The 14,029-nt window shown below is 40.7% G+C and overlaps 1 protein-coding gene across 2 annotated transcripts; it reads left to right on the top strand.

Moving 5' to 3' along the window:
- Positions 1 to 2,689: 2,689 nt before the first annotated feature.
- TRAPPC3 (trafficking protein particle complex subunit 3) lies at positions 2,690 to 11,378 on the top strand. Of its 2 annotated transcripts, XM_087970560.1 has the most exons (6): positions 2,717 to 2,906; positions 6,185 to 6,232; positions 7,185 to 7,282; positions 7,502 to 7,601; positions 8,537 to 8,719; positions 9,480 to 11,378. In XM_087970560.1, the coding sequence occupies exons 1-6, from the start codon at positions 2,862 to 2,864 to the stop codon at positions 9,597 to 9,599; spliced, it is 594 nt and encodes a 197-aa protein (XP_087826686.1). In that variant the 5' UTR covers positions 2,717 to 2,861; the 3' UTR covers positions 9,600 to 11,378. The 2 variants fall into 2 exon arrangements, with proteins under 2 accessions (XP_087826687.1, XP_087826686.1); XM_087970561.1 differs by lacking the exon at positions 6,185 to 6,232 and having other exon boundaries at positions 2,690 to 2,906; positions 9,480 to 11,140.
- The last annotated feature ends 2,651 nt before the right edge of the window (positions 11,379 to 14,029 follow it).

Genomic DNA, 14,029 nt, shown 5'->3' with positions numbered 1-14,029 from the left:
AATCACTCATTGCTGGGTATTTAATAGCAGGTAGGATATGGTTTTATATTAAATGAACATAAGCGTTTCTGATCACAATATCCAAAGGACCAAAATGCTAATACACATTACTCGGTGATGAGATGGTGAAGTCCAAAATTTTATAAAGATGTTTAAATAATGTATTATTAAATCAAGTTTGACAGAAGAGGGTGATTTCGCAATATTAGAATTCTAAATGTGCAGTGTCTATTTGAGTGACAGACTCATGTCAAAATAAGGTTGCAACCCAATAAATTTTAATACATTCACATTTAGTCAAATTTGTATGTTTAAAAATAATTTCTGAAGCATGAAGCTTTTTTTCCGGTTTTAGTTGATGCTCTGGTGTTGGGTCATTCTTTCCACAATTACTGCATTATTACAAGCATTACATTTTAAAAGAATATCTAAACCTGTATTCTAATTGGGTATATTTTTAATTAACTTGTAGCTGTTGGCCTTCCAATTGTTGCTGGACTGCAGTTTCCAGCATTCCTCACAAATTGCAGCTGATGAATACTTGAAGAAGAAAGTTATGTCAAACTTTTATTCCTAGCTGATCTTTTGTAAGGGACAAAAAAAAAAAGAGAGAGAGAGAGAGATAAATTCATCTCACCTGGAAAGCTTCCTTTGAAGGCTGATGCTTTTCTAGAATGGTGGAGAAGCATCTGACTTTAAGGTGTAGAAAAATAGAGTGGCCATTCTCTCACTTCTAGTTGCTTAAAAGTAAAATCGGCTTGTTCCTGTATTTCCAGACCCAATTGCCATTATTTATATCTTGCGTAGATACTTAGACTTTTTCCCCCCCGGAATTTCATCACACTTCAAAATTTGAGTCTTGCTTATAAAACTCAGGTACCCAAGTTGGCCTAGAGCTGGAAAGAACCATGCAAAGTGGTTTGTTTTCTTCACACATCCCCCAAGAACTTCAGGCAAAGGACAATGCATTTTATTCAGGATGAAACCTTTGTACAGAAACAAAAGATATATACATTCAATATATATGATGAATCAAAAAGCAACAAATCAAATAATAAAAAGACATTTATTAGATTTGAGAAAACACAGGCATGTTTAAAATACATTTCATCATCTACTTCCCCATCAGGATTTGTTTAATACTTGCAACTTTAATCAGGGACTTCTGAAAATAAGCCGTTTTGTTTGATTGTTTCTGAGAGGGCTGGTTTTTTACACATTAAAGGAATTCATTTTGGTCCAAAGGAAAAAACATGGCTTCCTAAACTTCAAAAGGTGGCATGGATGTCATGCTAAAATGCTGATATTTATTAAAATGCTAGTAATAAAATATACATTCTATATAACATGGGGAACTGAAGATAAGTAAAAATGGAGGCATTCTTGTACTTGGCAATTCGTAACTGCTTATATTCCAATTTGCCTTCCAGAAGGGAAATTGGTGATTGTAAACTATCTGTCCACACATATGAACATAGTAAACACACATCCATATCTTGGATACTAATCGGATCCACATCTTTACCTTCAGCAGTGGTCTTGCATTAAGCAACTATGATGGACCCTTTTAGATGTCTGTGGACAGTGGTGTCCTTACCAGGGTGGTCCAAACTGGCAAGATGGCACTCACTAATGAACAGGGATGCCCAACCTTGGCATCTTTTGGATGTGTGGACTTCAACTTCCAGAATTCCCAGTCTGGCTGAGGAATTCTGAGAGTTTTTAGTCCACAAGTCTTAAAGTTGCCAAGTTTGAACACTTCTGAACTACCATTAGGGTATAGATGAAGCCCACACACGTACATACCAGTGGTGCCATTCAAAAAAAAATTACTACCAGTTCTGTGGGCCTGGCTTGGTGGGTGTAACATGGCTTGGTGGGTGTGATGGGAAGGATACTGTAAAATCTCCATTCCCACCCACTCCAGGGGAAGGATACTGCAAAATTCCCATTCTCTCCCCACCCCACTAACCTGCTTTCCAGCTCTGTTCTCCTGTGCAACAAAAGAAGACCCAGCCGATCAGCTGGAACTCGGGAGGCAGAGAATAGATGGGGGTGGGGCCAGTCAGAGGTGGAATTCCAAACTACTCAAAATTTCTGCTACCGGTTCTCCAGAACTGGTCAGAACCTGCTGAATACCATCTCTGGTACATACCCTCCCTTGGTGAGCAAGACTTTTCCACATTCAAAAGCATCTTATCTCTTAATTTTTCCATAGATTCTATATACTTTAACCACAAATTAAGCATGGTGGGAAGAGTCTGATTCCCAACATGTCATTATTGTCCATGTGGTTGCTATCTGCAGAGTAAGTCACACTTTTTGACAATATTTCCTAAAAAGAGCTGAGAAATATTTACAATAAAACATTTCCGCTCAGCCACCAAATAATTTGGAAATATTGCCAATTCCCCTGCGCGCATATCATCTTTGAAAGATAAATTATTTAAATAGATCCAACGATTTAAATTATTTTATGATCAATAACACTCATATTTTTGAGAGCAGCTAAATGCTGACACCTACTGGGACACAAGGAATATCGCGATCTCATCGATGGGGAGACCCCGAAAGTTAAAATTCTCTGCTTCGGAATTCAGCTCGCGCGAGCATGCTGGGAATTGTAGTATCCGCTGCCGGAAGCCTGCGCAGGCGTGTTTCAACGTCTTCCGCCTCACTCTCTCGCGCAGACTCCCGGCATCCCTCCCGGCAGACGTCTACCTGTCGCCAGCTGCCTGCTGGGAGTCGTAGTCCTGCCCTGAGGAAAGCGACAAGGCGGAGGCAGGGCCGCTTCCTTCTCCCGGAGCTCCTCTTCCCGGCCGGGCGAGCGGCTCGGAGGCGGCGGCGACGACGACGACAAAATGGCACGTCAGGGCAGCCGAGGAGGCTCCGAGAGCAAGAAAATGGTAATGGCCGCTGGCGGGGAGGGAGGAGAAGCGGGGGTGGGTGGGGTGGGGGTGGCGGCGGCTGCCCCGGCGAAGAAAGGCGGCCGTTGGGCCTCGAAGGAGGGGAACGGCTGTGTTTGCAATGGCCACCGTGAATAGATGCTGCACGTCAGGGTTTCCCTGCTAGTGTTGGTGGCCTTTGCCAGGCGGGAAAAGCAGACACGGGAAAGAGGTGGTGGGGATGAGGCTGACACGCGGGCCGCCCCCGAGGAAGCCCAGAGGGTCCCAAAAAGCGAGACAGGGACCTTAATTAGCTAAGTGGAGAAAAGCATATCTGGTCAAGGGGAGAAATATCAAGCATGTAATCATCATATTGTCCTGTATGTTGTATTTAATAATAGTGCCCTGTATGATGCATTCTGTCATATTATCCCTTACATATAATATCCTACACACACACACACACACACACACACAAAAAATATAATTGTCCTATATGACATTATTGTGTCCTTTATGGTATTATCCTATTTATATTGTTACAAACATGTAGTAATAACAATAATACATTTTGCATTTTTCCTCTTGATCCCTTATGCCTTTTCTAATTTATGGAATTGGGGGCCCTTTCCTATTTTTAATTACAATTATTTTCATTATCGCTTATTAAGGGGTGCATATGAAATATTAATATTGTATACCTTTCCACATCTAGGTGATTAGGGTATTTTATTTATGTATTTTATTATTTATTAAACTTATATGCCCTTCCCCTCAATCTCAACAACTCTGGATCTCTCACAAAAAAACAAGCAAACAAATTACAATAAAATCAAACAAAAAAAAATCACACTAGGAAACCTAGTGACTTGATTTAGACAGTTAGAAATGTTGAATAAAGTAATAGGCAAGTTTCCCTCATTTTTCTGGTGTATCATATTTATAGACAGCTAAATCCCTAAGGACTCTTGGCAGTTTACAAGAGTCAAGAGTAAGGAGCAATAAGTATAAAAACATAGAATACAATAAAATTAAGAAAACCAAACTGTAATCAAACCAAGATGAAGTCAAGTGTCAAATACCATTCTGAATCAGGAGGCAAATCAAAATGCTTGAGATATGCCAGCTTCCCATATCGAAAAACTACAATACTGGGGAAGTTTTAACATACTGTAGAATGAAGACAAGTCGAGGTAGGCATGGTAGACGAATAATTTTTTTTTGCGTAGACCAAAATATGCTTTTGTCTCTTACAGCATTAGAAACTAGAAATTCAGGACCAGTAAAAACATTTCTGCACGTAATGCATAGTTAGGCCATCAGATAGAGTAACGTATGCCAATTCAGATTGTTTTAGATGTATGCATGCAGGATCAGGCAATGAACAGCGTCTAGTCTTATGGATTGGGCAGTGCCTCCTGCTTAAATTCTAGGAGCTGAGGAGCCATATTGGAAGGAGGGGACTGTTTCTTTCTGTCCATGCCTGTGTATTTCATGAATGCGTTTGGTCAGCTACTGTGTAGTATAAAATGCTGGACTAGATGGACATTTGGCCAGATCCTTCATGGTTATTGTTATGTTCATATCTCAGTTTAAAACCTGAGGTTGCCTCAACACAAATGTTGAAGGGCCCACCTGGATTTCATATTTTTGAGGGTGATTGAACAGGTCCTTTTTCCTCCGCATGGATATGGATGAGGGAGGGAGGGTTGATGGACCTGGTGGATTCCAGAGAGAGAATTGATGGATTTGGTGGATTCTGGGATACTCTGGGAGATTTCCATCTAGCGAGGTGGGCAATACTCCCAGTTGGATCATTCTAGTTCTTTGTTAAGGTGTGATGCTGATTTCCTTGACACCCCTCTTGACCTGAGGTGCATCTTTATAAAAATCTAAGTGTTTCTTTACTTCAACAATAATGAGATTAGGGCATATAAGAATCAACCAGGTCTCTCAAGCATGTGTGTAACCTGCTTCCTTTGCTACTAATTATGACAGATTTTCATCTTGTTGGGAAATGGTTTCAGCATGTCTAGTTCAAAGTCCAAATTGTTTAGATTTCTATTATCTTAGAAAATAGGCCATGGAATAACAGATTTAATTTACAGCAAGGGTCTTGGCAAGTTTAAGAGTTGTGGACTTCAACTCCCAGAATTCCTGAGCTAACATGACTGGAGGAGGAATTCTGGGAGTTGAAGTCCACAAGTCTTAAAGCTGTCCAGTTTGAAGACCCCCGACTTACAGGAAAGTAGATTGCAATTGAATGCAGTGAAGAACTTTCTAACAGTAAGAACAGTTTCACCTTGGAACCAATAATGTTGCACAAAAGTGAGCTTCTCTTTGTTGGTGTATTCAAAACCAGGTCAAATGCTTTGATTTGGATTCCTGCAATGAACAAACATCAGTAGCCTAAATGGCAGCTTCTAAGTCAATGCCACCATTTGGTTTTACTCCAGAACAGTGAACCTTTGTGAACGTTAAACACAATTTCTCTCTTTTTAATAGCTATGGATAGGCAAAATGTTCAGAAATGAATTGTTAGCCGTTGAGCATTCTCCATTCTGTCATGTACCGTTTTTTCCCACCTGCCTTGTCAATGGTTATTAAAATATGTGTTGTTATTACTAACCTTTCCTTTATTTTTGTCTCTTCTACTCTGCAATTATCAGCTTGGTTCTTCAGGCTCCCTTTCCAAGCTTTCTAATTCTACAAAACAGCTTTATGTAGCTTTATAATGCTAATTCGATAAAGCAGCTTTGGCCAGTCTGGATCTCCTATTATCCTTCAACTCTCTGTATCTTCTGATGGCTATGATGGCTATGGTGTCTCTGGATCCATTTGATACCCAAATTCCAAGCCACAGCTTACAGAGGATCTTGCTTTTTCCTTCCCTCTCAGTATAATAAAAGCAGTATTGTGGTGCAAGCTCTACCACTGGGATATTGTGACATATGCAAAAAAAAAGGTGAATGAGGCTTCTACCATGCACTACTTTTTTCAGTCTGAATCCCTTTTGCTGCCTTGATAGATGACATTGGTTGCAAAATATCTAAAATCATGCAAAACACAACCACTCAGAAAAAGAGGTGTGGACTATTGGATTGCTGCCCTCAATATTGCTACTCTGTAGAAATAGCATCATGTTGAATGAACCTTAACTTCACACATGACTTGATTGTCTCTCCTGTGTTTTGGCTTTGTGTGAGCACGTGAGAATGTGGTGTGGTTTCTATTGTCTCACTAAACTCTGATGTCTTTTTTTCCTCCCTTTCTGCTTGCCTGCTGCTTTCATTCTGTAGTATTGGTATTTGCCATTCATTTCACCTTCTGCATCTATGCATCTCATGGTAGGTTTTAGGTTTCTTAATCTGAGACTAGACATTTCTGCTGTATAAAATGAGATTTTAATAAAGTCTTAAGCAGAGTGTGTTAATATATATATAGCCATACCTTTTAAAACCTTGACATTTTCAGCTCTTAGTAGGAAGGCATTTGTGTAGCCAATAACTGATGGATTGATTATTCACTTTAAGTTTTAGGGATGGGTGGAAGATACAGCAAGTATTTTTGTCTTTGTTGATGGTGTCTATATTTCTGCTGAAAATGTATTACTTTTGTGGTTCCTTTGAGTTTTTAAGTGGAATACTATTGAAACAATGAAAGTCAAAAAGTGTTCTTATAAGATTGGACACTTGGAATCTGTCAAATGTCTTTCTTTTTTTGTCAGTGACCATTTTCATCTTGAAAGAAAGGAATTCAATTTTGTGAAATTGTTTGCTCTAAAAAGTCCAGCTGATCCAATGTTTGGGCCAAACTACTGATTAGGTCTGGCCACAGGGAGCATGTGATTCCTTTGTTCCAATAGCTTCATTGTCTCTTTCATGGAAGTATCACTTGTGTGCCAAATTCTATCCTCACTCAAGCAAGTATTGATTAATGAACACAGGAGCAGTTATTACGCCAAGAATATTAAGGATTGGGTTAGAATTTATGGGCTATCTGTTGGTAGCCATCTTCAACTCATAGCAGAATCACTGATGCTAAGGAAAAGCAGAAGTCTCTCCCCATTTTCTATATCATCTTCATAATCTTTAGGACAGGGTTGTTTTATTTGTTCTTCTCACCCTCGTTCAAAACTTATGGCCCATGCAGTATTCATGCTCTTCACTATTCTGGTGAACCAAGTCTCCTTGTTCATTTTTTTTTCTTGTGACAGACTAAGCTGTGCCTGGGTCAGCCCCTAAATATTTGCAGCCTTTTTTGTCTGGTATATGCTAAATATCTTATGAATTTGTCTAGAGCTCGGAGCTCTTCACTTTGACGTATGGGGCTTTGGTCACTCAGCTGTGTAAGGACTACGAGAATGATGAAGATGTGAACAAGCAGCTTGACAAAATGTAAGTAACAGAAACAATGTGGGTGTTCTGAAGTTAGAAATGTCAGAAACCCCTTTTCCATGGGTTATTCACTTGCAGAATAAATCTAATTTTATCCAATCCTTGGAGTTTGGGAAAATAAATGAGCATGGATTTCCTTCCTCAGAGTGTTTCCCTCCAGTCTGATCTGCTTGATGTGATCACAGTTTCATGGCATCTTGCTTTTGGCTGCTTTAATAGGGGCTACAACATAGGCGTTCGACTTGTGGAAGACTTTCTAGCACGATCCAATGTTGGGAGATGCCATGACTTTCGAGAAACAGCAGACGTAATCGCAAAGGTGATGCCTCTTTTTGACTGTTCGGCCTTTTTTACTGCATGTTTGTTGTTTGCTTCTGTTGGTGATAAATAATCTTAGATTTTCTTTGACTATGTGTTATGAGCAGAATTTTCTCAGCACAAAACAATTTTCATTCTTTTAGTTTTTATTATTGTTTCACTTCTGTTTTCGGTAAAGGTTCCCCTCGCACATAGGTGCTAGTCGTTTCTGGCTCTAGGGGGCGGTGCTCATCTCCGCTACAAAGCCGAAGAGCCAGCGCTGTCTGAAGACGTCTCTGTGGTCATGTGGCCGGCATGACTAAACGTCAAAGGCGCACGGAATGCTGTTTTAATTAAAGATAGAAACAATTCCAGAAAACAGCTGAAAAAAGGGTAGTTTTCAGCTGTTTTCTGGAATTGTTTCTATTTTTAAATAAAACAGAAGTGAAACAATAATAATAAACTAAAAGTGTTTTTATTATCAAAGCTGGATGTCTCTTTGACTTTCTACCAAGAAACTGAGTAAGATGAGATAATTTTGTAACAGGAAAAAATGATTCAGAAAGGCTTTTCTCCTATTCAATAATGTAAGGCAATGGTCTAAATCAGGGGTGTCCAACCTTGGCAACTTTAAGACTTGTGGACTTCAACTCCCAGAATTCCTCAGCCAGCAAAGCTGGCTGAGGAATTCTGGGAGTTGAAGTCCACAAGTCTTAAAGCTGCCAAGGTTGGACACCCCTGGTCTAAATGTTACCACTGTTTTCAGAAGTGGAAGGCATCAAATTCAGTCTTTGTCTTGTCTAATCTGGTGTGTGAGTTTACTTAAGTGTGTTACATTGAAGAATTGCTGGGGCTTGTTTTGCAGTCGTTTGTTCATTGATGTGTAAAAAATGGTATCTTGCTAAACCTTTCACTCTTTTAACCCAGCTCTTCTCTCGTACCTGTTTCACTTGATAGGTAGCGTTTAAAATGTACTTGGGTATCACACCAAGCATCACAAACTGGAGTCCAGCAGGCGATGAATTCTCCCTTATCCTGGAAAACAATCCACTGGTGGATTTTGTGGAATTACCAGACAACCATTCCTCTCTTATTTACTCTAACCTCTTATGTGGTGTGCTACGGGGAGCCCTGGAAATGGTGAGAAGAAGGGGAGGCCAGTTGAACCAATGGCCCCGGGTGGCTGCTTTTAATGGAACTACAAGACTCTGTGTTTTCTGCATCCTGTGAAAAGTTCAAAATAAATTGTGGCCATTATGGTAAAGTATCGGCAACGTGTTAAAGTAATGGGTAGAATTCATTTGGTAATATTAGATTTCTGTTAGGACTGTGAGTCTGATAACATCAATTGGAAAAAAATTAAATATTTTCCAACTTTTCCATTAAAAAAAAATCTCTAAAATTTCCTCCATATCTTCATGTGTACTTATGATAATAAGGTTAGTTTGCAGGCTGTTACACTGTGGTATTGTGAAGACCAAAGTACTGTTCTAATTTATCAGGACTGAATCAGCTGTTTGCATTGCATTTATAGGCTATCTCTTTTAAAGATTCTAAATAGCTCACAATCAGACCATACAGTATCAATGAGGATGACTTTGGAACCTTTCGTCATATATCCTAAGAACAATTTGTGACAATGAAGTCCATCAAGGGGGTTCCAAAACCCCCAATACAAAGGGAGAAAAAAGCCCACATTGCTTGCAAGACAGGAAGGTGGATAAAGGCAGTGCAGCGAAGGCTGTAACATGGGAGAAGGGTGACTCTTCATAAATAATGGGATGTATCTTGGCATATACCTGTCCTTTTCAAAGGAGTTTGGGGACTTCAAACCCGCACTTTAGGGAGCTGTTGTAGCAAAATATCTCAAAAGTGTGGACTTTCTTCTCTTTCATCATAGGTACAGATGGCTGTGGATGTCAGATTTCTTCTGGACACCTTGAAAGGGGATGGAGTCACAGAAATAAGGATGAAGTTTATCAGGCGGATCGAAGACAACCTCCCAGTTGGAGAGGAGTGAGTCTTGAGCAGCCTTCATACTGGACTGGAAGAGATGAAGTCACTGAGCTGGAGCTTCATTCACATATAGTACCCTATGTACTTTGAGACACTGACTGTTTAAGACGTCAATTCATTTGAAATAGTCTGTTTTATTTCCACAGATTTCTATCAAAAGCTTTTGTAGGATGCAGAACTCTTTTCACATTCATCAGAAACACAAGGCACCCTTTCCTTGTTACCATGCTTAGCTCCATGCAAAAATACAGGATATTAAAACTCTAATTTTGAACATCGGAATAATTCCAGATGCCACTTTTGTTCTACAGTAAGTGAAGAATTCCAGCATTATGTCCTCTGTTTATGTTGGTCAGTTTTCCTTCATGGGGAAGCCATTCCTGATAGCACAGAACGTGTTCTATGATTTGAAAGAATTGAGAGCTCAACAAAACAATTAAAAATTCATGTTGAAACAAGAGCTGGATCCATTTTGACAGTCCTGAAGGAAGTGTGTCATTGAAACTCAACAGAATCCCGGTTGGTTGGGCATTCCCACTTTCATCTTCGTCTTCCTAGTTGGTTGGCCAAAATAGCTTTAATGAACCAATGATGTAGGGGCTCAAGTTTCAAATGTTTATGTAATGTTAGAAAAATTATATTCATTCTGAGGGCCTCTTCTTTACCAGACATTTGATTTCGGTAACTAATTGAAGAGTTGTTCACACTAGCTGTTTTCTAAAAGTTTTAGGCAAGTGCGTTTCAAAAATGTTGCTGTCGGGCATCCGTGCTGAGAGGATAGAGATGGTAGTAGCATGTTTCATGTGCATTCAAGTTTTTCTTAAGAAAAAGGGCTCAAGATTGCAGACCGAAGGGTATAAACAGCCTTGCATGGTAGGTTGATCAGTGTATCAAATGCTGGATGATTGAAAGGAATTTGAATATCTTAGGAGAGCTTAACAGTGAATATTCACTGAGTTTGTCATTGTGTGTATTTTATGAGGTTCTAAGCTTCCTATTGGGCAAAACAGCCATTGTTAGGTTTTGTGAACAAATCTGTACTAAATTGCGGAAATCCCTTGAATTGAGGATCCCATGGAGAATATGCATTAAACATGGAAATGCCTGGCACACTTGAAGAGGCACAAGAGGCTTCCAGTGATCTCTGTCTTCTTAAAGCATAGTGGAATCCATTATCCCATGCTGATGTTGGTGAAAAGATTGCAGTACTTCATTCGTTAGAGAAATTAATTGGTGGTTGGGAGGCTTAATGTTTTATTTATGTGGGCATCAACTGAATTGTATTTTAAAAGTTGGCAAAGGGAGCCATAATTATTCAATGACTTGGTCTTGTAAATAATGCTCTGGATAATATGTGCAGCAGGAGAATGAAATGGCTTACCTAATTGCAAGAAGATGAAAACCAAACAGTTGATTTCTCAAGACAGCGGGGCCATTTTTAAGGGTATCTTGGTCATATTTTCCCAGCGCTCTTCTATAATTTTTCTCAGTGCAGAAGTATAGAGGCAATATTTTTTTGCATCATGAAAAATAAAAATTTGAGCATTCCTGTTTCGGACTAATTCATTCTGACTGTCGGAGGACTCTAGCCCTGAGAAAACCATTTTTGTTCCTTCTGTAATTTGTGATAGTTTTAAAAAAATACGCTGATCTACAGCTGATTGGTAAATATTTATTAGATGCAATTTACACCGTTTTATTTGTATATATGGGGTATGGCTTATGTGTTCCATTTTTGAAGGTATTGTTTTGAAGCTCTTATATTAAAGACATTCTTAAGGTGTATGGCAGCAGATTCATAGTAAATTTTATTAAATTTTATCCTACTTTCCCCTAAGTGACTCTCCTCTCTTGTTCCACACTTCAGCAGCATAGATTTTAGATTGATTGGGTTTCTGTGGCCATCTATTTCACAAGGAATTGGCTGGATCGTGTACAGCAATCAAATAAAAATAAGTACATAAAAATACTCATTATAAAAATATAAATCATTATTAAAATTAAATATTATTAAAAGTTAAAATATACAACCCCAAAACATGGAGTAAATATATCAACCACATTAATGGAGTCATCCTAGAATGTTAACTGGTTCTCTGGGACCCCCAAGCCTGCTGGCGTAACAGACCTTAAAGATCTTCTAGAATGCTAAGACGGATGGAGCTAACCTGAATTCAGGGATGGGCGAATATTCCAGCAGGGCAGATGACATGGCAGAGAAGATCCCCCTGCTGGAAGACTACTAAATGTAAATCCTTAGTACCGGAGTGGGCAAATATGGCCCCTTTATGACTTCAACTCCCAGAATTCCTCAGCCAGCCATGTGAGTGGGAGTTGAAGTCCACAGGTCATAAAGAGGCCATAGTTGCCCACCTCTGTTCTAGCAGATGGTACCTTCTCTGTTGGGTATAATGGGATGGGCTGATGATATAATTGGGGAACGGTCCCATTCCATGAAGTCCTTTAAAAGTTAAAACCAGTGCCATGAATTGGTTGCAGAAGCAAACTGGCAGCCAATGCATACTGTGCTGTTCTGGGGCCACACATAACGGCCTATGCTGCTGCATTCTGCATAGTTGAAGCTTCTGGATACTCTTAAAGGGTAGCCTCATGTAGAGCACATGACAATCTGATCTGGAGGTGATTAGGGCATAAGTCACTGTTAGCAGAGCCCCCCCCGATCTAGGAACAGGCACAATTGGCAGCCAATATGAAGCTGTGTAAAGCAGTACCCTCCAACCTTTTAGGCACCAGGGACCAGTTCCATGAGGAAAAAAATTCCCCCCCATGAACTGGGTGTGTGTGATTTTGCACACTACCTAGATCCAGCAGTTGCGCAGATGAAGCTTCACTTGTGTGGGTGGTCAAACGGGCCACGGACTGGTACCGGTCTGTGGATTTGGGATTTGGGATTCCTGGTGTCCTCAATGTGGACTTGGGATTGGGGACCCCCTCCTAACTGCAACTGCTACCTCTGCAAGGACCACCAAATCGTAGACCAGGTCTGTGCAACCCCATCCAGCATGAAAGATTGAATAGTCCTAGAACCAGTAGGCTCCAAAACACAAGGCCACTCAGTTTTGCAATGGTTCAACTGAAGTCTGTTCTCTATCAGACCCTCCTAGCTTCCATACCAAAGGGTAAGACATTCATGGCATCTCTTACTTTGCACGGGGCACTGTTACATAATTGGATGTCATCAGTGTCCTGATAATACCTCACCACCCCCATGGCAACAGACGGTTTCATCCAGCTGCCTCATAGAGATGATACAAAGGAGAACCCAGTGCCACCCCATAAAGTAGGGGCCAAGAACAGGACCTCTCCAACCACCACTGATTGGAATCAACCCCCAAGAAAGGAGGCAAAGCAGCACATCCTCATGTCATCTACTCCCAATTCTCTGAGCCGATCCATGGTCAATGGTATCAAAAACCACCAACAGGTCAAGTAGGGGAAGGATCAACATACTACCACCATCATGCTCACTACAGAGATCTTCCAAAAGTACAACCAATGCTGTTTCTGTCCCACAGCTAGGCCTGAATCCTGGCTGAAAAGATTCCAGATAATCTGCTTCCTCCAAGGTCCTTTGAAGCTGTCATCCAACTACCTTCTCCGTCAGATTGAAACCTCCAAGACCTTAAGACTGGGGAATTCCACTGCCAATGCAGAAATGGAGCTCAGGCGGGGAGGTTGTGTGTGGCAGGGAAGCTGGTACAACAGCAACAATCTCAACTGATCCGTAGAGCCCAACTTAATGAACAAGACGCCACATCCAGCGACCTGGAAGACATAAGAGACATAATTGTTCCATCTGCATAGACTGGAGAGACTCTGTGTATGCCCAGTAATAAAGACAGAAGTCTGTGCTTTGCAGCTTACTGAGAAGAGATTGCTGGATGATGATCATCACAATGGCACTTCTACCTTAGAATCTTGGATCACACCATACCCGAAACCCAACTGGGACTTCTCTGAAAAAGAGCCACCACAACCACCCTCCTGGATCCAGCCAGGTCTTGGCAATGCATGCCAGGTTGGCCACATATCAGTGATTAGATTGCACACAGACTGACCCTGGCATTTAAAAGCAGCCGCAGGAAACCAGGACCCCTGAACTTCTGCTGATCGGGCACAAGGACTGAGCAAGGACCTGGGGAGGGGTTGAGAAGCAACGAGGACCAAAGTCAGGGAACCAAGAAAAGGGCATTTAATTGTTCTACTTTTTGATAATCAAGTTTTGGATTGTGCCACTCGGGTTTTGTCCTGAGTGTGAAGAGGAAGGTGCGTGCTAGTTTCATACAAGTGGAAGGCGTGTGCTAGTTATCTCAAAAGTTGGTCAGTTGTACCGCACCGTTCTGCTGCTTCTAATAATTGGGACTACAAAAACACAAACAAGTGAATTCATGCTTATGGTAAGAGGTGGCAGAA

The sequence above is a fragment of the Notechis scutatus genome, chromosome 8, assembly GCF_049901735.1.
Source record: "Notechis scutatus isolate UNSWTSFEM ecotype Mainland chromosome 8, rNotScu1.2, whole genome shotgun sequence".
Lineage (NCBI taxonomy): Eukaryota > Metazoa > Chordata > Lepidosauria > Squamata > Elapidae > Notechis > Notechis scutatus.
Note: the sequence above shows the minus strand (reverse complement) of the source record. Positions and strands in the feature narration are given on the sequence as shown.

Excerpts from the sequence above, each read along its gene's own strand:
- TRAPPC3 (XM_087970560.1), top strand. The coding sequence starts at position 2,862 with ATGGCACGTCAGGGCAGCCGAGGAGGCTCCGAGAGCAAGAAAATG. Across the intron at positions 2,907-6,184 it reads GCTCCGAGAGCAAGAAAATG|TATTGGTATTTGCCATTCAT; the intron begins GTAATGGCCGCT and ends TTCATTCTGTAG. Across the intron at positions 8,720-9,479 it reads TACGGGGAGCCCTGGAAATG|GTACAGATGGCTGTGGATGT; the intron begins GTGAGAAGAAGG and ends CTTTCATCATAG.